This window comes from Ambystoma mexicanum, chromosome 4q (assembly GCF_040938575.1).
Source record: "Ambystoma mexicanum isolate Mex_15411 chromosome 4q, UKY_AmexF1_1, whole genome shotgun sequence".
NCBI lineage: Eukaryota > Metazoa > Chordata > Amphibia > Caudata > Ambystomatidae > Ambystoma > Ambystoma mexicanum.
In genome coordinates, this window is record NC_090928.1 from 322,960,060 (window position 1) to 322,987,081 (window position 27,022).

Here is a 27,022-nt window from a genome sequence, read left to right on the forward strand (position 1 = left end):
AATTGCCCTCTACGGATCGGATCCGAGCACTGTCCTGTGCTCGCCTACGCTGATGATGTGATCATCATGGACCATACATTCAGTGGCCTCTCTAGATCGGCCAACAGGCTCTGGGAATATGCCCTTAAAAATGATCTGGTTATCAACACTGAAAAAACCCAATTAATGGTATTTTCAGCTAAAAAATCCGCCAGACCCAAGCTAGTCATTCAGGGGACTGAGATAAAATACACACCCAATTATAAATATCTGGGGGTGGAGGTGGATGTCGCAGGAGAATACACTAAGTGCATACATACTCGAATCACCAGAGCTGCACAATTAACTGCATTAATACACCGTTTTGCAAAATAAATTGTGGCTATACTATGTGGGGTGTGCGCCAGCTCTATTTGCAGATCTTGGTACCCATGGTCACTTATGGATTGGAGGCACTACTATACATCAACTTAAGCTGGCTCCAAGTTATAGAGGGCAAATTCTGGAGGCGGATATTGGGTCTCCCCCAATGTATTCCAATGGCGATACTAAGACTGGAATTGGGGCTAACTTCCCTTAAAGCTACTGTACTTAAAAGAAGAGCTGAGATCTACTCTAAGATGGCCAACCAACCACTGAACCCCTTACTGAGATAATTGCAACGAGAAATCTCTAGGGAGGCTACTCTATCACCTAAAAGCGTGTATGGAAAATCTGTATAAGGAGATTGGTTGGATTCCAGCATTGAGGGCCACAAGTGATGCATCGAAGAAGGCTCTTTGTAAACGAATAGACCTATGGGACTGGCTCGAGAATTACGATCATCTGAGCAAACTAACAAAGTACCAATTCGTACAGTACAGACTTTACACCTATTTGAAACCACAGCTGTACTTTAATTTGAGGCCCTCCAGTAAACTTAGACGCTTTCTTCTTTGCTGCGTCTTGACTGCTTACCGGTACTAGCCAACAAATGGATAGATATCCATCTACTCTCGCATGAAAGACATTGTCGTATCTGCAAGAACATCTCCATTTATGAAACAGCTATACACCTTCTAACAGCCTGTCCGACCATGCTCAAAACCTATGAACTATGCTATGGGGAAGTGGTCCATAATCTGGAGCACATAGGAGAACCATGGTTCTGGTACCATAGCCTAAACACGACTTCCATAAAAACCCACATAGCTATGTATAGCATATGGCTGAATATCGAGAAATCCCTGGCTATCCAACTAGCCCATCCATCATTTCAATTTTATCACAGTATACTGGGCTAACAGAGTACACCCCCTATTTTATGATCTGTAGAGTTCATTAGCTCTTGAGGGCTACTGGGGTACAATGCCTGAACCTATGAAATGAACTTAATGTATCGACAGTTACTAATTGGGGGAAGGCTTAGATCATAGAGGGGGGGGGGGAAACCCATAAAGAAATGTATATGATGCACGGTATAGGACTAGGGACATTTTTTGCCTTTTGTTTTGTCTTAGTCGTTGCAGTAGCGTTATAATAATAATAATATTGATATGTAGACTGTTTCTTTATCCCTGGAAATTTCATGCCAAGAATAACCAGATTTATAAGAGGTCTTTGCCTTCCCAAGTTTGTCTGATCCTTCCTGATTTTGTTTTTCTTTATATAGTTTAATATTTCTTATTTTATACATTTTCATTGCTTGTCTAATATTCTATTCTTTATATACATGTGTGAAGTTTATATTTAAACTGTCTCACATTATTAAATTTGTGTAAAAACCTGACTGGTCACATTGACCCCTCTTGAGATGAGCTTGGCCGCTCAGCCACACTACCAACCTGTGTAGTACAGACGTATACAAAAGGTTGGGTTCCTATTGCCAGGTGATCAAGGTTGCTGTAGTGCACCCAAAGGGTACTGCACACAATCTTAAAACTCATCTGCATTTTGCATGGTTTATATATACTGCCTTGGAATTGCCTTTCAAGTAACCAACTTTGTTTTAAGAACTAAATACATTATTTTTCTAATTTGTTTTGTTAGCTTCTGGATATTTTCTGGAGCAGACTTTAGATTAGTCATTTGTGAATCATACAATCCCCCCTGACATTTGCCTGGGTTTCTGTTGAGATAGTAATGTCCTTTATGCGTGTTACTTTGACTGCCTAAGACTGCATGGTTCATATTGTAACCTGGAAGAAGTTGTTATAACAGGGCTGTGACATTTTGCTGGATTGGCTGTAAGATGGCCTGGAGGCTATGGTGACTTAAGATCAGATGCTTTATATGTTCAGCTCAATTGTGACTGATCTCAATGTTGTCCATCTATTCCCATGAAAAGGCCTCAAGTGCCATGTTCATTGCCCTCGAAGGTGGTTGGTCCCCCGGAATGGCTGTGCTATGTCAAACATAGGAGATGAACAAGAAGACTTGTTTGTAACAGAGTATGTTTTATTAAAAGAGAGCATGAATCTTCTATCCCTGCTTCTAAGATGACTTACCTAACCTTCAAAGATAAACTAGTGCTGGTCAGGAAGTCTTATAAAAATTCTGCCCTGTGTCCTAACCAATGTGAGCATCTGGCCTAACAATATTACAAAAAGATAACCTTAGCCTAGGAAATGATTTCCTCCACACCAATCCCTTTATGTTGGCTTGTGGTGGCTGGTTTTCTGAACCCCATCAAGAGTTCTTGGTGCTTTCTCATGCCTGAGGCCTGCTGCTGTAATACAAATATCTTTTAGTCTTTATCTTTTCCTCATGGTGTTTGGTCCAGGTACCCACCTGAATATTTTGATTATTTCTTCCAGCACATTAAGCTTGTTCGGCCGTTAAAATGGTTCAAACTCGATCTATCAAATCTCTGAACGTGTGTTCGTCGTTTGAGACAACAGTGCCTAGTGGTCCAGGTTTGTCTTCATTGACGTAACTAAATGTCTTACCCCAACTCTGGGTAGCTTGTCTCCTCCTGCACTAAAGGCATTTCTCTTGCTCACCCTTGCATGGTTTGTGGGATTTCTGATCTCCCTCTTGGGGTGTCAAGTGTTTTAGCTCGACTTGGGCTACCTGGTTCTTCATGCCTTCTTAGTTGTTCGTTTTTCTCACCCCTTTGTAGGATATCTGGCCTCTCAGCCTGGTGATGGCTAAATTGTGGCCTCAACACACCCCCTCCTTTGTCTGTGCCACGTACATGCTTTCCAGCAGCAGTGCTAGCTTGGGATGGCTGTCTCCCTAGCTACTGTATAACTGCATCTGATTTTGTTCTGGCCTTTATTGGCCCTCTTGCGTCAATTCCTCCCGTCTTGGATTGGCGAGACTCAATCGGTTAGCGAGGACGTAGGCATGCCGCTTCTGGTGTGGCTTTGTTTCTCCTCAGCAGCTGGCCTGCTTCTCACCCTCTAGCTGGCTCTGTGTGTCTGGGTCACAGGTTTTTTGCTCCTCCCTGGAGAGAGATGGGAGAATCCATTGGTCTAATGGATGTTGTCCACCCATGGATTCCTCATATTTGATGTACCGATATCCTGCTTGCAGTTCACAAACTTTCCTCATATTTGATGTACCGATATCCTGCTTGCAGTACATAAACTTTTTCGACAGCAGAGCGCGTTGGGCCGATGTCACTCTGCGGCATCCATTTCTGCACTCTGACGTGATGTCATTGATGTAAATGGCACGCACTGCATCCGTTGCCTGAGTGCCATTTGTCTGCATGCACAGCACACTTGGATTGGCTTCAGCAATTCTTACTTAAAATTTCTACTACTAGATGGTCTACTCTGGGACCCGGTTTTAAGAGGTGTGCAGACTGGAATTTGAAGACGTAGATACACACAGGATAAGCTTCTAGTGCCTCAGTAAGGAGCATGAGGGCATAGTGTGTAGGTGGATCGGTTTCTAAATCCCTGTGCTCTACTCCATCAAAGAGAAAATACTCTGAAGACAAGAGTTTTAGGGGAAAGTCACCTCAAAGGCCTAGAAAATGCTATATTCTCTAAGCGGGTGAGGTCTAGGAGCGATTTGTGTCGCTCATCTTAGTCTTCTTGAAGGAAAATTTAAGAGACACCATCTTTCTTCGTCATCCGACTCCTCGCCTGACAAGACGGGTTCATTTCCTAGACAAGTCTTCCTCTGCGGCAGATTGAGAAGGAGTTCATCACAAAATGGATTTCTTTCGAAGGCTGCCCCTCCTGGTCCCTCGAAAGAGTCAAAGAAGGCCTACTATCCCACTGCACCTACAAAAGCTGCCAGGGAATCGTTGCAGCCTTCGACCAGTGGGCCCAAAAAACTGTCAGAAGGCCTCTGAGATGCCTACTCTAGTAGTGTTGAACGTGTCAGCTGCAGGTGGAGTATCAAAGCCAAAGGCTCCTACATCTTCACTGTTGATGTCGAAGCCATCCACGTCGCCAAAGCGATTTTCAAGCTTTAAACCACTATCGTAGAATAACTGTTCTCCAGCATGGGGTCTGGCATGGATTCACATGCTCATGAATATTCCCCGTCGTCAGGCTGGGAATCCTCGGTAAAGAAAAAATCAGTATCAGTTTCGTTTCTGATCTGTCTTTCGTAGTAGTAACCAATCACTGATCTCTGCGTCATACTGACCACAGCCAATGACTGCCCTCTACCTAAGCCCCGCCTCTGGCAGCCATCTTCAGATTTTTACCGCACGTTCGTGTTGGGATCCTCGTGCTATTGCTCTCGAGCGTTAGTGCTATTTACGTTTTTTTCTCAAACTTCTATTTTTCGGTCAAAAGAGCCTCAAGCTCCACCGTTTCTTCATCCGATCAACGGGGACCCGTGTCGGATTCGTCTACGCCCCTCAAGGGTGAAGATTTCGTCGAGCCACGCTTTTGGAGGACTCCAGAAGTTTCTCAGGCCCATCTCGGACATGGCCCAGGAGAAGGTAAGCTCGACGCCCGGAAAGCTGTTCAGGGTCTGCCCTGGATGCCAGCTTCAGAATGTCTTTAAGGAGGACGAACACTCCCTTTGTCTTTACTGCCTACATGAGGACAAGACGCACGTGGAGAAGGACTGTGCGTTTTGCGGCAATATGTCGGAGCGGACCATGAAGGACCGCCATCAACGTCTCGCCAACTGGCTGGAAGGGAAGAGCCCGTCAGGCGAGAAGTCCGAGCAGTCTTCTAAGACCTTTGAGGACGCCCCGGCGACAGGGGTCCAACACAAGGCCAAGCACCGCGAGTCCGCTGGCACCGGGAGCGCCGAACGGTCGGGCTCTACGGGCGTCAGGCAGGGCGCATCCTCCCCGGCGCCTTCAACCACGAGCAAACGCTCTGGTTCGGGTAAGAGGAAGGCCGAGCACCCGGCGAAGCTCCTGGAGAGACCCCGGTCGAGATCGAAGGCCCCATCGGAGGGGGAGCGAGGCAGTGACCCTCCCCCCAAGGAGAAGGCGGTGAGCGCACCTAAGGTGGTGAAAGCCTTAATCCATCCGGCCAAGGCCTCTATCGAGACAGTCGCGGCGGCCCTGGCTCAGCCGGTGGAGGCTACACCAGTGGTGGCGACCTCGGGGCTCAGTCTCCCTGCCACCGCGGAGGGAGTCCTCTTTTATGCCCATCGACAGAACCCCCGTGAAAGCTCTGACGGAGAAGAAAAAGGGGGGCAGGAGGTCGTCGTGGATTCGGCCTCAACCTCTGAGGAAGAGCTGATCGAAGTCTTAAGCCACGGCGTTGGCGTGGAAGAAGACCAGCCCGTCGGGAGGGACACCGACGGGGCCCCCTGACCGCCCGTCGGACTCCCCTCAACCAGTGCCGCAAGACAACTCGGCGGCCATTTTGTTGGCTATACAGTCCTTATGCTCGGAGATAAGGACGAGACTGCCGTTGCCACCAGCGGAGGAACCGCTCCCGACGGGGGACCCGGAGCCAGGCCCTTCTGGGAGCCCTCCCCCTAAGAGAAGGATTCATCCTCCACCTCTTTTTCAGCCATCGCGCCCTGTTCAGCCCTCCTCCCCGTCCACGACTCGTGGGGATGATACAGGGACTGACACGGCCGCGACGGGTACGGACGACGAGGTTTACGACGAGGATCTGCCGTCGTCACCTCCTACCCGGGCTTCCCCGCCCGACGAGATTGGATCGTTTCACTCCATGATCGCCAGGGCATCCGAGCTTTTCCAGCTCTGCCCGGAAGAGAAGGAAGGTTTCCTTTATCAACGGCGCAAGGCCAAGAGGAAGACGGTCCTCTCTGTACCTCTACTGGACGATATTTGGGATGAGGGCCTCGCCCTCCTCAAGAACCCATCCACGACGCCGGCTAGAAGGGATCGGTACGAGAAGTACCGGGTCCCGGACGTGGCCCCCTTGTGCCTTCGGGCACAGCCGACCCCGGACTCGGTCGTCTCTGCGGCGGCCAGGAAGAAAGCGGGGGGGGGGGCGCGGCCTCTACGTCGACCTCCCCGCCGGACGGCGAGGGAAAGAAATTAGATACAATGGGACGCAGAGTCATCTCGTCTGCAGCAACGACGATTAAGGCGGCCAACGCCTTGGCTATCGTAGCCCGCTACGACAGGGAGTTGTGGTACAAACTGGCCCCCCTGCTGGACTTCCTACCGGACGACAAGAGGGCGGAAGCCCTAGAGATCTTGCAGGAAGGAGAGGTGGCGTCGGACCACGCCATTACGATTGCGACAGACATCGCTGACACTGGATTTCGCCAGTTGGGCAACGGCGTGTGCCTTAAGCGGCGTGGATGGCTCAAGGCTACTGACTTCCGTCAGGACGTGCAGACCAGAGTCTTGGACATGCCGTTCGACGGAAACAACCTGTTTGGGAAAACAGTGGACGATTCCCATCAAGGCAGACGCGGAGACGGCCCGGGCTCTTGGGGTTCTCCAGCAACGGCGGCCGCCCTTTCGGAGCGGCAGAGGCAAACAGGGTGCCTCCAAAGGTTCCGGCGGCGGATTTTCCACCTACCGTCAAGCGGCCCGTTCGTCGTCGCAGGAAGCTTACAGGGGACGAGGCAAGTCAGACGGACCCCGCCGTCGTCGCCAAGGAGGACAAGGCGGCAAAGCCTCGTCGAAGCAGGACTGAACCGGCCGTGGGGTCGGGCCCCCACTGAAGCACCCCGGTGGGAGGCCGGCTGGCGAGCTTCGTCAGCGTGTGGTCACGCGCTCTATGTTCTAAAGAGGTGCCCGCGCATCCCCCCTGTGGCCAGGAAAGAACATCACGTCCCTCAACTTCTCTTGGAGGTAAAGGCGATGCACAAGAAGGGCGCCATCGAGCTCGTCCCAAAGAGGCTTCGGGGCTCCGGAGTTTACTCAAGATACTTCTCGTGAAGAAGACTGGAGGATGGCGTCCCATCCTGGATCTACGACGACTGAACAAATTCATCAAGGCACAGAAGTTCTGGATGGTCACCCTCCAACACATTCTGGGTCAGCTGGAGGAGGGCGATTTCCTGTCGTCGTTGGATTTGGAGGATGCCTACTTCCATATTCCCATCCTAAAGGGACACAAGTTTCTCAGGTTCGTGGTCCAAGGGCGTCACTACCAGTTCAGAGCCCTTCCCTTCAGACTGAGGTCGGCACCCAGGGTGTTCACCAAGTGCCTCGCACCGGTGGCGGCGCAGCTGCGCCGAGAGGGGATCCACGTCTACCCCTACCTGGACGACTGGCTCATCCGAGCGAAGATGAAGGAGCTCGCCGTGGAGCACACGGCAAGGACCGTCCAACTTCTCACGGACCTGGGATTCTCCATAAACTACGCCAAGTACCACCTGGTGCCCGCGCAAGACACACTGTTTCTGGGAGCGAAGCTCGACAGTGACGCTTCTGGCCTCTCCGTCGGAGGAAAGGACGAGGGCCATCTTGGGCAAGGTGCAGCAGATGCTGGTTGCGGACGCGGCCAGAGTGAGGTCCATCAAGTCCCTCCTCGGAATGATGTCTCTTGCATTTACCTCATCTGCCTGTGCTGGCTCCGGATGCGCCCGTTGCAGGAGTTCCTGGACGCGTGCTGGATCCAGACGACGGGCAGCTTCGAGGAGAGGATCACACTCGACGAGAGTTTCCGACGAGCGATCCGGTGGTGGGGCACCCGCGCGCATCTGATGGCGGGCATGGACTTCCAGACCCCCGGCCACCAGGAGACCGTGACCACGGATGCCTCCCTGGAAGGGTGGGGAGCGCACACCGAAAATCTGCATGCGAGAGGCCTTTGGCTCCCGACGCAGAAGTCCCTCCATATCAATGTCTTGGAGCTCCGTGCAGTGTTTTGGGCCCTCAGGTCCTTTATTCCGTCCCTCAAGGGCAAGGTGGTGAGGATCTTCACCGACAACACCACCACCATGCACCACATCAGAAAACAGGGCGGAACCAGGTCCCCAGCCCTGTCCATGGAGGCGCAGGATCTGTGGCATTGGGCCGTCGCCCAAGGGATGTTTCTGGTGCCGTTTCATCTGGCAGGGATAAAAAAACACCATCGCCGACTCACTCAGCAGGGAGCTGCGCTCGTGCCACGTGTGGGAACTAAGTAAGGATCTAGTGGACCGCCTCTTCCGACGGTGGGGCACACCCCAGATCGATCTGTTCGCGACGGCGACGAAATCCAAGTGCCGGAGGTTCGCCAGCAGGTTTCCCCAGCCGAGGAGCATGGGCTATGCTTTCTCGTTCCCCTGGGAGGGCCTGTTTCTATACGCGTTCCCTCCATTGCCATTGCTGATCCGGCTCATCAACCAGCTCAAGAGGTCACGGTGCAGGATGATCCTCGTCGCACCTGCGTGGCCTAGGCAGATATGGTTCCTGGACCTTCTGGACTTGTCAGCGTCCCCGTCAATCAAGCTGCCAGTGGACGCGGATCTTCTCTCCAGGGAAGGAGGCGCCATCCTCCATCACGACCCGAAGTCGCTGAACTTGCAGGCCTGGCTCCTGCAGCATTAGAGTTTGGAGGTTACGACATACCGGCCGACTGCAGAGAGGTTCTTGCAAAGGCCAGGGCGTCCTCAACTCTTAAATGCTACGGACACAAATGGAAGAGGTTCTCTGTCTGGTGCCACGCACAGAAGATTAACCCTCTACAGATTACAGCTCCCCAAGTACTGCCGTACCTGCTGACGCTGCCCAAAGCTGGACTGGCGCACGCGTCCATCAAGATTCATCTTGCTGCGATCTCCCGATACACCAGAACCGCGGGGCGGACGTCTTTGTGGTCTCATCGTCTGGTGAAAGAGTTCATGAAGGGACTGTTCAGATCGTTCCCGCCGGTGAAGGCTCCGGCCCCGGCAAGGGAGCTCAACGTGGTGCTGACCAAGCTCATGGGACCTCCGTTCGAGCCTCTGCACTCTGCTCCATTGAAGTTCTTGTCGTGGAAAACAGCGTTTCTTGTGGCCATCAACTCCGCACGACGGGTGGGAGAGATCCAGACCCTTTCCTGCAAGGCCCCGTACTTGACTTTTCACGACACGAGGGTAGTGCTCAGGACGCACCCCTCCTTCATGCCCAAGGTGCCGTTTGACTTCCACCTCAACGAACCCTTGGTGTTGCCTGATTTCTTCCCGTCGCCTTTGTCGCCGGCTGAAAGGACTTTGCACTCGCTGGATGTGGCTAGAGCGCTGAAGTTCTACGTGGACCGCACGAAGTGTTTACGGAAGACGTCACAACTCTTTGTGAACTTTGGACCTGTCAATCAGGGGAAGGCTCTCTCGAAGGCTTCCATTTCCAGATGGCTCTCCGGCTGTATCATGTACTGTCATCGGTTGGCAAACCGACCGCTGCCTGGCCGTCCGAGAGCCCATTCCACCAGAGCGATCGCAGCTACCACGGCGTTCCTATCTGGTGTGCCCTTGCTGGACATCTGCAGGGCTGCTATGTGGAGGTCGACGCACACCTTCACGAAATTCTACTGCGTCGATCGGGATTCCAGGGAGGAGTCCAGGGTCGGCCAAGCAGTGCTGCGCAATCTGTTCGCCTAAGGTGAGCCTGGTGAGGAGGTAAGAATTGCTTAATGTTGAGTTTGATGTAATGCTTAATGTTGAGCCTTTGCCACCTCCCGTGGTTGTGCATGTGTGTACTGCTATGTATTCTTTATTCATGAGCATGTGAATCCATGCCAGACCCCATGCTGGAGAAGGAACAAGTTACTTACCTGTAACTGTTGTTCTCCAGCATGGGTCTGGCATGGATTCACATGCGAACCCTCCCGCCTACCCCTCTGCGGCTCTTCACTTGGTCATACTGCCACTTCACGTGCTACCAAATCTGAAGATGGCTGCCAGAGGCGGGGCTTAGGTAGAGGGCAGTCATTGGCTGTGGTCAGTATGACGCAGAGATCAGTGATTGGTTACTACTACGAAAGACAGATCAGAAACGAAACTGATACTGATTTTTTCTTTACAGAGGATTCCCAGCCTGACGACATGGAATATTCTCCCCATTATTGAAACCCTTTTAAATTGACCAATTTGATTCATACTTTTCCCTGACATTGAGTCAATATCAATACATTTTAAAAAGGGGCTGGAAGTGTAGTTTTATTTTTTTGTTTTTTTTTAGCCTTTTGCTACGCTACCTCAATTGCCTTGGTCACATCTGGTGCTTTAGTAGTCTTGCTAATTGTATAGTTATTTTCTGACAACTACTTTTCCTAGTCCATCCTAGGTACATCTGCACTACCTGTACGTCCCCTTTCCTTCATCCTTGTGGTTGTCCCCCAACATGGCGACTACCGGAAGCTTTGGCTGTGAAAAATGTAGCTTCCCCTTTAAATTTACTACCAGGCGTGGTCTGAGCTGTTGGAAAGCCCCGCCCTTTGGCACCTCACCCCAGTCCCTTTTTCTGCACAGACTGTTGGACCTGGCAGCCAGCGCAGTGACTTTTTTTTTAGCTTTCTGCTTGCTCACCGTTTTGTTTTGCCAATTATTATTTCAACTTGCCTTCTCCAGAGCATGTCGACCGCAGAAGGCTTCACGAGGTGTACCTCATGCGACCGTTCATTCCCAGCCTCGGACCCCCATGCACTCTGTCCTGAGTGCTTGGGGCCTGACCACCGCGGGGGCTAATGTTCGGCCTGTAGCGCTCTCGGTCACAGTGCATTGAAGAATCGGTGGTCGCGGTGGAGGGATATCTGCCGCATCTTAAGAACTTTGTCTCCAGGACCTCTCGTCAGACAAGGTAGGCCCTCTGTTCAACACGGCTCCACAATGCAGCAGCTCCTTCCCTGGGGTTCCCACAGATCGGTGTTCCTCGGATTCAGTTTCTGGTAGGCCTGAGGCCTCTAAGGCTACCGGCTCCAAAGCAGAGGGGTCCTACCAGTCCTACCAGGCTGTCCTGGGAAGGGAACCTGGCTAGGGATCATAGAGTGCCACCTCCAAGAGTCTGTCCTCTGCTATAACCAGCATGGCTACCAGCACAGGTGCTGAGGGCTCCCAGCCTATCTGGGCATTACGACTACCGGCTGTCTGGCTGAGGGCTCATGTGCTAGTCTGGTGTGCTAGTTGAGATCTTGAGCAAACTCGCCATGATCCGTTCTGGCATTCTGCTCCAGGAGGATATCCTGCAGGTGGGGCGGAAGTTCTGGGAGAAGCCCAGGGCCAACGCCCAGATGAAGAAGTTGGACAAGTTTAGGCTGACGGACAGGGAACCAGTCCTCCTTGCCCCCCACCCGCAGCCCCATTCCTCTGTGGTGGCTGTGGCTTTGTTGTATTCTAAACCATGTTCTGAGCCCCGCCTCCAGTTGCCTCCAAGGAGGATGAAGTCCTCGAATCCTAGGGAAAGTGCTGTTATGCCATCTCAAGGCTGCATCTGTGGCAAGCCAACGTGGACGCCCTCTTGGCTGCAGCTAACCAGAAGCTGTGGCGGGAGCCCAGGGATTTTCTGCCCGACATTCCTTCGGACAAACAAGCCTTCTTGAAGGCCGGGCCGGCAGATGTCCAGGCCATTGTGCAGAACCTCATGGAGTCTTCGGTCTCCCGCATTGACACGGCCAGCAGAGGGCTGTGCCTTGGGGTCGAGATGAGGACGGCGTGGATGCATACCACAAACTTTCAACTCAAGTGCAGGAGCATATCCTGGATCTGCCCTTTGAGGGCGTTGACCTTTTCCATTTGTCCACGGATGACGAATTGGCAAAGAAAACCACCATTCAAACTGCCAAGTCCTTGGCCATCGGGGAAAAAACCAGGTCAGAAATCCTTCCCTCAATCCAAGGGTAGGACTGAGTCCAAACCCTGTGCTTGCTCCGACTTTCTCTCTAGCTTCAAGGTGTTCCGAGACGTGGTACACAGAGGCCTGACAAGTCGCCCAGCGACAATCATAGGACGTTGCACAGGTTTCGCGACAGTCTCAGTTGGACAGGATCCCTATACCGCTGCTCCTTCTGCCAGATTTTTGCTGGTGGCTAATGGATGGCAATGTTTCAGCAGGAGCCCCTTTCACCCCGACTAGAGCCTACCCTAATGATGATGAGACTCCTCTCTGGAAGGGTGCGTGGGGGTCACTACTCTGTAGGGCTATGCGATACATGGAGCATAGTCCAGGACGGAAGCCCTGTTGCATATCAATCTGCTCGAGCTCAGAACAGTGGGCCTGGCTCTCAAGGCATGTTTGCCCTTCATCAGGGACAAGTCAGTTCTGCAACCTCTCTGCACTTAACCCACCTGCCGGGCGACAGCAATGCAGAAGCGGATCAGCTGAGTCACTTGGGGTTCAACATCTACAAATGGGCTTTGCACAATGACTCCTTGTTGCCTCTGTTCCAGTGTTGGGGGCTCACTGACCTGGATTTGTTTGCATAACCCCTGAATACCAAGTTCTCTGTTTGCCTGATGGGCAGGGCAGGGTTTGGGGTAGCTGGGAGATGCCTTCCGGATCTGTTGGCGTGGCCGCAGGTGTTATGCGTTCCCAACCACCCCTCGGCTCCAACGGGCCCTCTGCATTTTCCGGGGCTCCATAGGCTGCAGCCTCATCCTTGTTGCGCCCCACTGGCCTTGGAGACCCTGGGTTTCAGATCTGATGTAGTTGTGCCTTTGGGGTCCCGTCCATCTTCCGATCCAGAGCAGTGGTTTTCTGACACAGCAGGGCAGGGTAGTAGAACATCCGGACCCTGGCGCCTGGTTCCTGATCAGCTGAGGCTTCAGCATGCTCATTCTCTGACAGCTGGGACATCATTCAGCAGGCCAGGAGGCCCTCAACTCGGTCCCAGTATAAGAGCAAATGGACTAGGTTCTGCCATTGGGCTCACAACAAAGTTCTGGACTCTCTCACCTGTCCTCTGGATGACCTACTGGCTTTTTCAGCACACTTGGCTTGCTCAGGAGTTCAGGTGGATATTTTCTGCACGTATTTGGCAGCCATTGGGTCTTAAAAGCATTCCCATGAGCATGTGTTTTCGGCAGGCAACCCAGTGGTTAAGGCCCACCTTAAGGGGTTGTCTAGGCTTTTGACCTCAATGTGGTTCTAGCAGCTTTGCAACGCAAAACTTTTGAGCTGATTGCTTCTGTACACATCCGCTTGGTGACACTAAACAGTTTTGTTGGTGGCTCTCACCTCTGCATGCAGGTTTAGTGAGCTGCAGGTGGTGTTTTGGTGCCAATCCTTCACCACGTTTCACAACGACAAGGTCATCTTGCATACTCTTGCCCAATGTGGTCTCTGTTCGATCTGAATCCGAGTTCTTCCCGAGCCTGAATGCCTTACATTCCTTGGTCCTCTAAAGTTTTCTCTTGGACGAAATCCTTCAAGAAGTTTTGAGGCATTGTTGGTGACTTTTGGGGGCTCCTCCCCCAGCTCTCAGGCTACCATCGCCCGTCGGATGGTTCAGGCCATTTCGGAGGTGTACATGGCAAACCTGTTCCTGAGTGGTTTGAGCAATTAATACGGTGACCCACAGCTCCATGTTTCATTTTATTAACCAACCCACTGACCTAGGCGAAGCATAACACACTGGTTTGCTTGTCAGGACCCACCCTGCCATAAATGCAAACCGGGTGTTAGGCAGAATCCTGTGCAGTTCCCTTGGGGAACACTGCAAAAAGATTAAGACTACAGGAGTAAGCAGTAAACCCAATTGGTAGCAGTCTGCACCACCCAGATTTACCTGGTAGCTGTGGCTGAGCAGTCCGTCTTCTCTCAAGAAGAGTAGGGCAGTATACACAATGGGGCCAAAAACACAGTAGAGCAAACAAACACTGACCAGAGCTTTGTATAAAAAGTATGATTATTTATTTAAAACACACTTTAGGCAATATACTAGCACGCTAAATCAAAAGCAAGTTAAAACAGTCAGGTAAAATATGCACACCTCCCTTGATAACTATCAGACAAGTCAGAGTTAAAACACCACGATTTGTTAAACAGATGTGAGCGCATAACCTGATGGCACTCCAAATAGTTCAGTTAAAGGGAGAGAAAAAGGCAAAGCATAGAAATAACAGGTCCCAACACTTTTAGGAGTTCTCAGCAAGGGGTTAATGGCAGTATACACTGTAGAGCCAAAGTTCATAGGCCAGGCCCACTTTAAAGGGAGCAAAGCGAAATGTGCCCAGTATCCCACGGTTTAAAATGCACAAAGGTTTTGCAGAATGTTCAAAAGAGGTTGGCGTGATTCAAGAAGGTAAAGTTTGAAGGTCTGGGGCCAACCTAGTTGGCAAGCCAAGGATTTAAGGGTCACCTTGAGCAAACCGAAGAAAGTGAGGCCAGGCAGGACACAGTACCTTGAACAGCGAGGAGGCTCCAGCGGTGGCAGTTCCTGGCAGTGGTTGCAGTTCGTTGTTTCGACCAGAGGAAGAGAGGATCTCGACGTGGAGCAAATATGTAGTTGTTGCACTGCACAGGGATGAAACCAGCCGTGGAGTTCGTCAATAAAAGGTGCATTCCTTTTATTCGCGGTCAAAGTGGTGAAGGTTGGCTATCCGGCCACCGGGGTGCTTAGCACGGCAATTCGACCTACAGACGTCTTTGGAAGGTGAAAAGGGCGAACTGTTTGGTCCCACCAGCTCAGAGGAAGAAGACTCGTCCAGCAGAAGATCTGGTCTTGTCGTCGGGGGAAGTGGTGAGATAGTTGCAGCAGGGCTTCACCGGTGGTGTCGTCGTTGCAAATGGCTCAGCTTCTTCCCTCTTCGGATTCTTAGCTCCTGTGGTGACTTTTGAAGTTCCAGTCCCAAAGGCCCTGCTTTTATGCAGAAAAACCCCCATTCATCAGCCTAGCTGTCAATCACACATACTAAGTGGTGAGCCGACCGGGTCACCACTGGGCCAATCAGAGTAGAGTGTGACTTGGGTTGCCGAGGCAACGCAGTCCAGGGTTCCAGTTCCCCCCCTCCACCTTTCCTGTGGAACCCAGACAGAGTGGCACCATTTGGAGGGCTTCTGTGGAGAAGCCCGCCAAAAAAAGTGGAACAAAGGGCTCGACCTTGGTCAGAGTTATAGACTGACACGAACGCCATTTTAGAAAAGAATTCTGGCAAAAAGACCCAACCGTTGATTTAATATTACATAAATAAACCGGCAGTATCTTTAACATTACACCAAAAAGTGGTGCCTTTAAAATCAATGCGAAAATCCCATGGGGAATATTCCGGTGGAATATTTTGCGTGGTAACCACTGCCACCAGCCAGAAACTTGACAAGGGGGGGACTAGACGGTGCCCCCTTGAAAACAGACCCAGGGCCAATATAATTAACCCCTTCCAGTACTTCCACAATATGATGGTTTGTACTGGTTCTGTTCACAATTTGGGACTAGTAAAGTCAATGGTGACTTTACATGCCCTGGGAGACAGTAGTCGGTCCCAGGGTATGGAGTCTGTTTGGGGTTCACTATGACACCCCTGTGTTACTGCACTGAGGGTGCTGTGTAACACACACACACAAAAAATAGATGATACCCTGTGGATCAGAAAGAAAATCCCATAGCCCATAAGCACACAAAGTCAAAGACATACCTCAAATCATGCCTAAGAGGGGGAGGAAAAGAGTCTCACTCTTAGCAGGAGAAAAAAAAATCCAGCAAAGCTGCTGGGGGACTCACTAGGTTTGGGAAATTAGCCTTATAAGAGAATTCTCCCTAACACCGGGTGGAAGCCTCTGTGGATCGGTTCTTACTCTTGCTCTGTTTTTTGGCTGCTCTTGAGCCAAGTTCTCTGCATCTTGCACTTGCTATTGGATCCTGAAATCCTGGTGCATTTGTCATATTTCTCAGTAGGTTCGCCTGGTTCCTGGGAAGGTGGGGGTGCAACATGCCCCCTCTGCAGCGATTTGCCATTGGCATCAGTTAGCCTGAATCCTGCTTTGCGTCTTTCCTCTCCGGTTGTCTGGGACTTAAACTTAGGAATGGAGGTGTTCATGGTTTGTTGCGCCTTTTGTCTGCAGATGCTTGGTAGAGCAAGCACTTTGGATAACTATTGTATATCCCCAGCTCTGCCTATTGTCTTTGTACTGTTTAATCCTATACGTAGTTACTTTAACTGAGATGTGTTCCTAGGCCCTCCTGGTTCCCTGGATATTTGAACAAAAACTAGATTGTTTTAGCGGCTGACTGAAGATCAGGAGTAACGCAGAAACGACCGTCGTGACTGTGTAAACAGCAGTCTTTCTTTACTTGCCACTCCGCCCTCTGCTTCAAAGGATCAGCTGGCGAGCGGAGCGATGGGGGAGTGTTTGGTGTTTGGCAGGTGGCCAGTGGACGTTAACTCCTACTCTGACCTCACGCACTCAAGCTGCATCCTATGGACAGTATCTACTGCTGGAGGTTAAAGTAAGTCGCTCTGTTTCGCGCAATCTTTGCTGTCAGTCTGTGGTCTGAAGCACATTCAGAAACTTCATTTATTTGATCTGCACATTGATACAGGTGTTGAGTGACACTGGGCTTAAAACCTTTTAACTCACCACCTGTTTTGCATCTGAGCATTGCGTGCGAAGTTAGGTGGGGTCTGCAGTGCTCTTGACACCACCTGGCACCTGTGTTTACTCTAACATGATGCCGGGGAAAGCTGCAAACCTTGGAAAAGTGGTGATCCATGGAAAGAAACTATATGGGCTCCGATCAGCTAAATTGCGTACAACGTCTGTGGAGCCATCTCCAAATAAGGACTCCGGTGCTAGAAAGGGGGCAAGTTCTATGGGGGTGCAGACCCTTTCCAGAGGCCCCTTGATGCATTCTTTAGGGCTAAACCTGTGTGCCAAGACACGGGCTCACAACCTGTGGAATTGACTGGGCATAATCTGGAGGTAAATACTAGTTACCGCCCACTGGACCTTGATAATGACTCCCTTCTACAACTGTGCTATGCCTTACAGGACCAATCATCAGCTCTTGCAGGTAGAGGAGGGAAAGAAGTACCCTGCCTCATCAATCCTTGGGGAACAGGAGACTAATGTTACTACGGAGCCATTAACCACTACACGCCTCACTGAACAGGTGCCCCAAACTAAAACCTTGCCGCCACCGGTACTAGATGCATCAAAAATTGATCTAGAGGGTACGCCTGTGGCTGCTTTATTGGGGGACACACCAGACGTTCGGCAAGCCCTAATCTCTTGCCAGATTCTGTAGTGCCCATCAGTGATTCGTTCCAGACAGACTTTAGTACTCATAATACATAGAGTACTACCCAAAACCACGGAATACTGAACTTTGCTGTAAAGATTCTGCTAAAGTTATGTGGCACTATTAACGAAGATTTGAAACTGCAAGGAACAGCTATTGCAGCACTACACCGCCACTTGATTTCTGTTAAAGTCAATACTGAAGTCAAAATTGGATTCTTTGACAGAAAATGTTAACAAACTACCACTGCCTAGTCATGAAGTATCTGTACACGTGATTCCCGATTCCTTGGAAATCCCTAAAACAGTGACAACTGCTCTACCAGCTAGGGCAAACGCAGGGAAGGGACAGGCAACGCTTTCCAAACGCCAGGAGACAGAGGAAGGTAGTATATATACCCTCTGACCTCCCTTCTTTGGGGGACAAACCACCGGGACCGGCCCAACCTCTGAATTCCACAGTGCGGCCCAGCAGTTTCAATATGTCAAAACAGAGAAAACGTGCAGCACAGAGAAAGGCGATCAGCTCAGTCAGTAGGTACTCTTACCAGCTGGCTGATTGAGGAACCTCAGACCTCCACTCGTCCTGTACCAGATTTAAATAGATCTATCTCAGATTCTGAGATGAGGTTGGGGGTGCAGCCTATCAGTCCTGCTATTCACCTTTCCCTAAAGGCTGCCCCCGGCTTAACTACACATCAGCCAAAGATCCTTGACCGTAAGCCTGGACCCAAAATCCTTAACTATTTCACCAGTGCAGGGATCTAAAGGCACCTGCGGATTAAATCAACCTTTGCTGCTGGCCTTGCTTAACTAAATACCTTCCCATTGAATCCTAAACTCCAATGATTTTGACTTTGTTGAACCCTTTCGCACTGTTGCAACTTTTGTTACTAAGTTGCATTGCAGTTTACCTGAAACACTATCTCTTAGTAGACTGCACAAAGACTCAATAGAACATCTGGGCTATGTGCTGGATTCACCAACTGTGGAGGAAGTAACCAAAGATGGTTGTGCTAAATGTAACTGTGTCCAGGTAGCAGAACGGAAAGTCGCTATCTCAAAACAGCCGCTTGCAAAATCCAAGACGACCTGTAGTGATGTTCGGGGGTGTGAATGGTTGAAGGCTATGATTGCATTGAAAACTGTTTCGGAGTGAAATTGGACAGTATCCGGAATACCAGAGGTTTTAGTTGCTGGTTAACAGGCGACACTTTTTTAGAATTCCTGTCCATCCAGGATGTGTTTATATTGCAGGAGACGTGGTGCACTTCTGACGTTGAGTTTGATGGAGTTACCACCTTTCAGGTTACAGCCACTAGGGGGGGGGGGGGAGAACGGGTCGCCCGACTGGTGGTTTACTGATTCGTGCTAGATCCTTGCTAAACCCAAGTTTAGTTTACCAAGCAGCACCTAGGGGCAGTATACTGGCAGTGCAAGTATCCCCTCCTAGGGGACTTGGTAACTGTCAGGACATTTTAATAGTTTGTGTCTACGATCCTCCAGGGGTAGCCTTTACAGAGCTAATCATTGATCAACTGGGTAATACCTGGCAAGGTTCTTCTCATGATCAAGCGGTCCTTGTCGGTGATTGGAATGCAAATGTGTTTGTTGAAGGTGGATGTGGGGGTTATCAACATGTCTTAGATTATTGTAGCATTCCACACAAAAAATCCAACAAAGGGGAAATTGTGGCTAGATCTGCTTAAAGAGTGGTCTTGTATGGTTCTAAATGGGTGCACAGAGGATGACCACCCTTGACAGATGACCTGGGTCTCTGGTTCCAAGATGGCCACTTTAGATTATATGGCTACCTCTGATTCTGAATACCTATAGCGACCATGCTTTGGTCGTATTAGTTATGATTGGTTCCGCTGGTCGGGGGAATTGTGCCTCTGCAGTGATGTGGTTGTCAACCAGGCGGGGAACAGGATCTGCTGGTCTGAAAACTACATTGAGAGGGTAAACCTACTTGCTTTCCATAAGAGCTGTAGCAAAAAGCAGCTTCTCTTGGGCAAAAACCCTGAGGCCATTGAAGATTGGATTGGGGATTGTCTCTGACGCTTGCCAGGGGGAAAACAGCTCCTACGATCAAATGGGGGAGCAGGGGCAGACCGGTATTTAACATACATCCGGGACTGTAAATGTCAACTGAGACGTGAACTTGGGGCTTGTAGAGGGGAAGGCTATCTCTTGGGCAACTCTTATGCGATAACTGCTCGCATAAAGCTCTTCAAACGACAGTACCACACCTGGCTTTATCATTACCGAAAATTACAACAAAGAGGGCAATGGGAAAAATTCATCCAGATCCTTAGCAGTGGAGACGCATGTAAAATCTGGCAAACTCACTGGGACAGGAGGTGACCTGTCTCAGAAAATAATAAATACAATCTTGTCTGATCAGTGGGTACAATGAATAAGTTTTATAACCCTAAGGCCCTCTTCACTGTAATACTGAATATACAGCACCCTGGCCACTTCCTATGAACTTTAAAAGTGTAAAACAAGCTATTATAAATTTTAAGAGGTCTAATGGACCCGATCTGAATGGTTTGGGAAACTGTCTTGAAGAAAGATCCAGATAATTGGGCCCAGGTTCTCCTGACTAGTTGCCCGGATCTTTGCCGATCTTGCTCTGTGCCTTCGACATGGCAAAGATCGGTGTTGATTCCGGTCCATATGAAAGGAGACCGCAGGGAGGTAACCAATTATCGTCATGCTGGACGTCAAGGGCAAGGTTTTCGCAACACTGGTACTCGGAGAGCTGGAGACCTGGGAAGTTGCAGAGCAAGTTCTTCATCTCGCCCAGACTGGATTTAGACCAGGATCCAGCACCACTCATAACATCAGAGTGCTGGACTCGTTGATAAATACCATATTGAGTAACAAAGAAGCTACTTTATATATGGTATTTTGTAGATTTCACTAGCGCGTTTGACCAGGTAATTAGAGAGAAACGTTGGTGTAAACTGACTAGCCTTAATTGCCCCGGCTGGTTAATTCAGATTTTAAAAGCATTGCACAGTGAGAATAGTGCCAAGGTTAGACTTAATAACGAAGGTGCAGTGACTGAACCCATTAGTATTAATATGGGAGTAAAGCAGGGATGTGTGGCGGCACCTACGCTATATAATCTTTACATCTCTGACTTACTCCAATGTATGGGAATAAAGTCAAACTGCCCTCCCCCAAGTTGGGGACTACTCCAATAGTAGGTATGCTCTATGCGGATGACCTGATACTGTTCGACAGAACATTATCGGGCATCAAGAGTATGCTGGAGGAACTCGCACTGTACTCCACCGAGCTGGGTCTTGCTATCAATTTAAGGAAGACTAAGATGATGCTTATTAGCAGAAAGGGTCCCACCCGGCTGGAAATTGAATCTAGACTGGGCCTGACAGCTTGCCGAATCCTATTCTTACTTGGGCTTGGAGTTCGATATATCCCCAAATTATAACCGGCTAATCGCATACAGAAAGACGAGCCAAATTACTGATACTGCAGGCCTGCAAATTCTCAAGAGGGAACACAGGATTTAGCTTGGCAATTACTGTAAAGTTATACCAACGGTGCTTTCTCCCAACTATACTCTATGGCCTAGAAGCGCTGGCTATGCAGGACCTAAACCCTAGAGGGCCAGTATTTGCGAGCAGTACTAGGTGTGGGGCCGTCCGGCTCTGAAATGCCTGAGGCTCGAGCTAGGCTTAACCTTTTTGAGGGGCATGGCCTTGCTTGCTCTGAGTTTTCTACTTAAAATCTTGTACTGTACCGAAATGTAAGCTGCTTGCGATAGTGGGAAACGACTATGATGCTGAGAAGATTTTGCGGGGAGACCATTTAAAAAATCTCAATGAATCACTTTTCCTAGAGATTGGTTGGATCCATGCAGCAAAGAAAATTATCCACCTGAAAAAATTTGTGCGCCAACTAAATCACTGCGATTTGTGTGAAAACTATTCCCACCTCGAAAAGCTGAAAGGGTATGAGGCTGTGCCCATTGGAATTCAGATACAGGAGAACACATACTTATTACTCTGCCCGACCCGGCGGTGATGGATTTTCCACTAAGGCTGCGAACTAACCAACTGCAGGTCCTCGACATTACGGGTGTACATCAGGGTTTGGCTTTAAGTGATAGGTCTTGCCGTATCTGTAAGAAACCAGACTCCCTGGGAACTGCCAGACATGTTCTTCCCTCTTGCCCCAAATTGGGCCCATTATACATGAACTCGCTGGGAAGATTGGTACATAGATACGAGAGTATTGTTTGAGACTCTTTTTGGGTTTACTGCCTCAACTCGCACATCATCCCAACTTGCCATGTTTAGAGTGTGGCTACAGTTAAGAAAACTATTGCTACCAATTCTTTTTTACCATTTTTTACCATTCTTTTTGTTCTGACTATACCGTTATAGAACCCTGTTTTGCAGCTGTCTGTATTGACTTTACAGCATGCTTTGGCACTGCTCTGAATTATGCACTTGCTTGTATATTTGCGCATTTAATTAGAGATACTCATTTTATGTTCTTTTCAGTCTGAAGAGTTTTGAAGTCTTTGGAATTTTGTATAACTGTGAAAGATGCTTCTATTGACTTTTATTTTAATTTGGGACTCGTAATGATTTTGTGTAAAGTTCTAATTGTTGGACTAAATCACAATGTATCATTAAACTAGATTAGCCATTACTGTTGATGTAAATGTATTCAATCACTACACCCCTGACATAGAAATGTATTGGGATTCTTTTTCTACATGGTTGCATTGTATATAGCTCTTTCAAGGCATGTAATGAAACCATATTGGTTTGGTAGTAAAAGTCTAACCTTGTTCTCAATTTTGACACTTTTGGCATGCTTAAGTGTTAACCCTTCCTGGCAGTCTAGGACCTACTATTGAGCAAATGGTTTATATGTGTAATTGAGATTTTGTAACGTACTAGATATTGCAGGGACTGTGACTGTTTCTCTTGTATTTGTCTTGATTAGGAATTTGAACATGCAATTTACTGTTGTCTAGCTATTTTTTCCCCACCTCTTATCCTTCTATGTTTTGCGTTTACCCCTAGTTATAAGTAGCAAGTGTGCGCTTAGGCCCTTTACTGTTTTTATACATACTGGTCTACGGTTATGTCCAACCAAAAGTTCTTATTACTAGATAGTTGCTATATGAAGTGTATGTTTCAATAGAACTATGTATTCTCTTGCGGTGTGTATTCAGGACCATCAGTACCTATGCACCAGCCTTTCATCCTTTGTGAAGACTGATCTGTTCTGCCATAGCAACCCATAAGAGTTGTCTATCTTTTGGTTGAAACCCTGTCATTCCATTAGGAAAGCTAATTTCACTCCCCTCGTTGGAGGGCTGTGGAGTATGTTCCCTAACAAATGTGTATTCGAAATACAGTTTGCCATATTGTTTCAACTATACTTTGAGCAGTCAATAAATTAAAAGTAGTACAGAGTAAACCTTTGCATGCAGTGCTTTCCAGATTATAAAACTGGGCTCCTGCGGTATGCTTTAAATATCGGTACTCAGCAATTAATTTATTAAATGTCAAACTGGATTTAGGCTGCTCAGGAGTACAGGTTAACTCTGTAATGCTATTACGTTTTTGTATTGGTTTACATATGCTACCTATTTGGTTTTGTATCATTACATTCAACAGTTGTAAATCTTCGTTGAATTAACGGTTAGCACGTTCTCTTGCTCTTGGGATCCTTCAGGTCTGAACACGAAAGACATTCCCCCAACTGCCCATTTGTGAAAGGAGAGCACACGCAGAATGTACCACTTTCTGTTACATTGGCAACATGTCCTGCACAGTTCCCCTGCACAGATGGCTCAGATAGGATATCCTGCTTTGGTGTTGGAAGTTGTCCTCATTTTCTAGCAGCTGCAACAAAAAGAGGAAAGATCTGCATATGGGATATTTCCAAACTCATGAAGGTATTGTTTTGCTTTTTTAATACATTGGGTTTCACGTGTTCTGCAGCACTTAATTGTTTCCTATTTTTCTCTTTAGGTGCACTTAAAGTTTGAGGTCAATGCTTACGATCCAGCAATTGTGCAACAGCTACTATTACCAGGGGAGCCCAGCACAGGAATTGAAGCAAGGCGGCCAACGTTAGCATGGTTAGAAGAAACGTCAAGCTGCTCAGATATACCAAAATTAGAAGGCGATAGGTATGCATTGTAAATGCGCTTTTCTCATTTCGTTGATTCGCTTTAAAATGATCTATAGAACAGTTTGTTTTGAAGAAAAGTTAAGCTGTCTCTGGATCAACATTTCTTTATTAATTGCATTGATACGTGTGCTTTATTTTAATTATTAAATTCAATTTAAGTAGCTTATTTGACAGAGGGTACACTGCATATATTTTAATTGCTGTACTTGGGATGAGAGTTTGCATTGATTTAGCTTTGACTTTAAAGGCACTTGCACTTTCACTCCAACCTCCCCCTTCATTTGTTTAGCTTTTAACATGCATTTTCCCAATTTTACACAATGTAGCTGGGCCACTGCACTATGTTCACCATTACTGCACTTTCTGCTTACTTTCTATGAGTGAAGCAACCTCTCTGCACTTAACTCAGGGTTCTTTTGGACTGGATGTGTTTCCCCCCACCCCCTCTTCCTTAAACCTCCGCCTGTACGCATGCATTACCTGAATGTACTAGGACTAGTATGTTCATTTCTCCTGCGTGCCCCTCCTCCCACCCCCACCTTTTTTTGTTAGCCCCTCACTATCTCGGTCGTAACTCTAACACTTTGTGGACTTGCTAGGAGAAATGCCTGTTAAAGCTTGCCACCCTGAGCAGTGTCATGTATGTTCGGTATAGGACATTTAGCTGAATCAACCGGAACCTCGCGTTTCTCAACACTTCTTTCGGGTGTATTAGTACCCGCTACCATTCTTTCTCAGTAATAGTTTCCCCCAGGTCTACTTCCCATCTCTCCTGTAATGCTGTGCTTCGGGGTTGGGCCTGTCAGTTAACTGCTCATACAGCCTGGACACAGGCTTCCAGCCGTCACTCAAACCATATAATAGTGTCAGCAGGGGGTTTGCCTTCGGCTCCTCCGGCCAACCCTCCCATTTCCCCTTGGTCACATGCTTGATTCTCTGATACCACAAAAATTGCCCATTTGATAACCCTTCGTTCGCATGCAAATTCTCGCAAAATCCCCTCCTCATACATATTACCCCAGGTGTATAGCCCTAACCTTTCCCAATGTCTCACGGTGGGGAGGTTGGTCCTTACTTTGCATACATCTGCCAAAATTGGGGTGTCGGGCGAGTAGGATTGCTTCAGGTGGAGCACAGATTTGGTTCTGTTCATACCTGTCTGCCTAGCGTTACAATCATGGGGGCGTTCTCTGAACAGATCAATGGGTTCCACAAGATTTCTTTCAAATGTATTGGGGTGACTAGGTGCTGCAGGAGTCCGGTCTCAGCTGTGATATCATCTGATAGCCAAGGGGCTACATGGTTGAGTTGTGCCGCCAAGTAATACTTTTCCAGGTCAGGAGTTGTATACCCCCTCCTCCTTGTAGGGTAGCGTTAGTATTGCCAGTGACAGTTTATGGCAGGTCGCACCCCATAGGAACTCTCGGAGCAGTGTCTCCAATGTCCTGAAAAAGGTTGACTCAATGTAGTAGCACACGTTCTGGAAATATTATAAGAACCTCGGGAGGATAATCATTTTAGCGATTGACGCCCTGCCCATCATCGATGGTGGTAGTTTGGACCAGAACTTCAACGAATCTCACAGGCCCTTCATTACAGCCGCTGTATTGCTCTCATGAATTAGTTCTGGCGTGTGTTTAATTTTGACCCTCAAATACCTAAATGTATCTAATTGCCACTGAAAACCCACTTCCGGTAAGTCTCCTATATCATCCCCCTCAGGCCTGCTAATGGGAATACACAGCACTTCTGCTTGCTAAAGCGTATCCCAGAGACATGTGCATAGTTATCCAGTACTTCTAGCATCGTTGGGACGTTGATGCGTGGGTGTCTCGGGTATAACAGGACATAATCAGCGTAAAGTGAGATTATATGGTATTTCTCGCCTACCTGTATCCCTGCGTCAAAACCTTTTTCTGAAGTATATTGCAATTGTTTCAAGCCCCAGGCTATAGAGCATGGACGATGGTGGGCACCCTTGTCTGGTGCCTCTTTTTATAGCCCAAGCCGAGGACAGCATTCTGCCTATTTTCACTCTGGCTGTTGGGTCGCTGTACAGTACTTTTATCCATCTCACAAAACCTTCACTAAACCCAAACTCCTTCAGCACCTCAACCATTCCCAGTACATGGAGTCGACAATTTGATGGCATCTAGTGATAGTATTGCTAAGTGTTACTTCTCCCCTTTCATTTGTGCCATGATATGTTGCAGTCTGCTTAAGTTGGCCGTCGTATTACGGCCTAGAATGAAGCCATTTTGATCTTCATGCACCAGGCTCCCCACCACCCTAGACAGTCACTTGGCTAATATGGTGGTCAATATTTTAACATCGTAGTTTAACATTGCCAATGGGCGGTATGAATTGCAATCATCCGCAGGTTTGCTTGGCTTGAGTATTGGGACTATCAGTGTTTCTCTCATGCTTTTCGGCAGGGTCCCCACCTCATACGCTTCCTTAAATACTTATGAAGCAGCGGGGTCAGGGTCGACTCATAAGCTTTGTAGAACTCCGGGGGGAGTCTGTCGCTTCCTGGGGTCTTGCAAGTGGCCAGGAATCTAATTGCCTCGGTCACATCTGCAGTGATCTCATCTAGTGCCTCTCGCTGCGCCTTACCTAATTTAGGGAGCCCCATCTCCTTCAGTGTGTCCTGCATATCTGCATCGGCACTCTAGTGTCATGAGCGTACAGCTTAGAGTAGAAGGTTGCAAGAGCGTTGTTGATCGACTGTTGTGTCCAGTGCTCTACCCCTCCCTCATCCCTGAGCATGGTTGTTAAATGTCTCTGGTGTTCCCTCTTACATAGCCATGATAAGTCTACCCGGTTTGTCCCCATCTTTGTGCTGTGGTGGTACGGGTTATATAACCAAACTTGGATAACCGCTCCCATGATTCTTGACAATCGCTTTTAGCCTCAACCAATTTCGCCTCCTCCACCCTGGTCCCCAGAGTGTTGGTCTCCATCTGTTTTATTTCCAGCTCCCCTCTCAGCATTTTCCTGATGCCCCCTGCTCCTGCTATAATCTCACCTCGCATTACTACCTTTAAAGCTTCGCATATTGTGCTGCAGCGGTCACTGCTGCCTCTATTCATTTCCTACAAACTCCTCCAGCTTATCTCCATGATCTTCTCTAAAAATGTGATCAGTAAGTGTTTCATTAGGCATTCGCCACGTTGGTATGGGGGGGGTGGGGCCTACCATTGCCCAGTGCATAAGCAACGGAGAGTGGTCTGAGATCGACATGCCCAGGTACTGTACTGACTTCACTTGTGCCAAATGTGCTTTATCTACAAAAATATAGTCTAAAGACCATGTGGGGAGGAGAAGTACGAGTAGCCTCTGTCTGTGGGGTGCTGCGCCCTCCAGGCATTAACC

At 48.7% G+C, this 27,022-nt stretch overlaps 1 protein-coding gene across 5 annotated transcripts in view; it reads left to right on the forward strand.

Annotated features, from left to right (window-relative positions):
• BIRC6 (baculoviral IAP repeat containing 6) overlaps positions 1-27,022 on the forward strand; it is a 3,097,233-nt gene that overhangs the window by 138,951 nt on the left and 2,931,260 nt on the right. For all 5 annotated transcript variants that reach the window (XR_011268132.1, XM_069607902.1, XM_069607904.1 and 2 more), the window contains exons 7-8: positions 23,186-23,408; positions 23,485-23,645. Coding sequence is in view for 4 of the 5 variants with exons in the window: in XM_069607902.1 (XP_069464003.1) it covers positions 23,186-23,408; positions 23,485-23,645 (384 nt within the window). In the remaining variant the exon portion in view is untranslated. The remainder of the gene's footprint in view (positions 1-23,185; positions 23,409-23,484; positions 23,646-27,022) is intronic.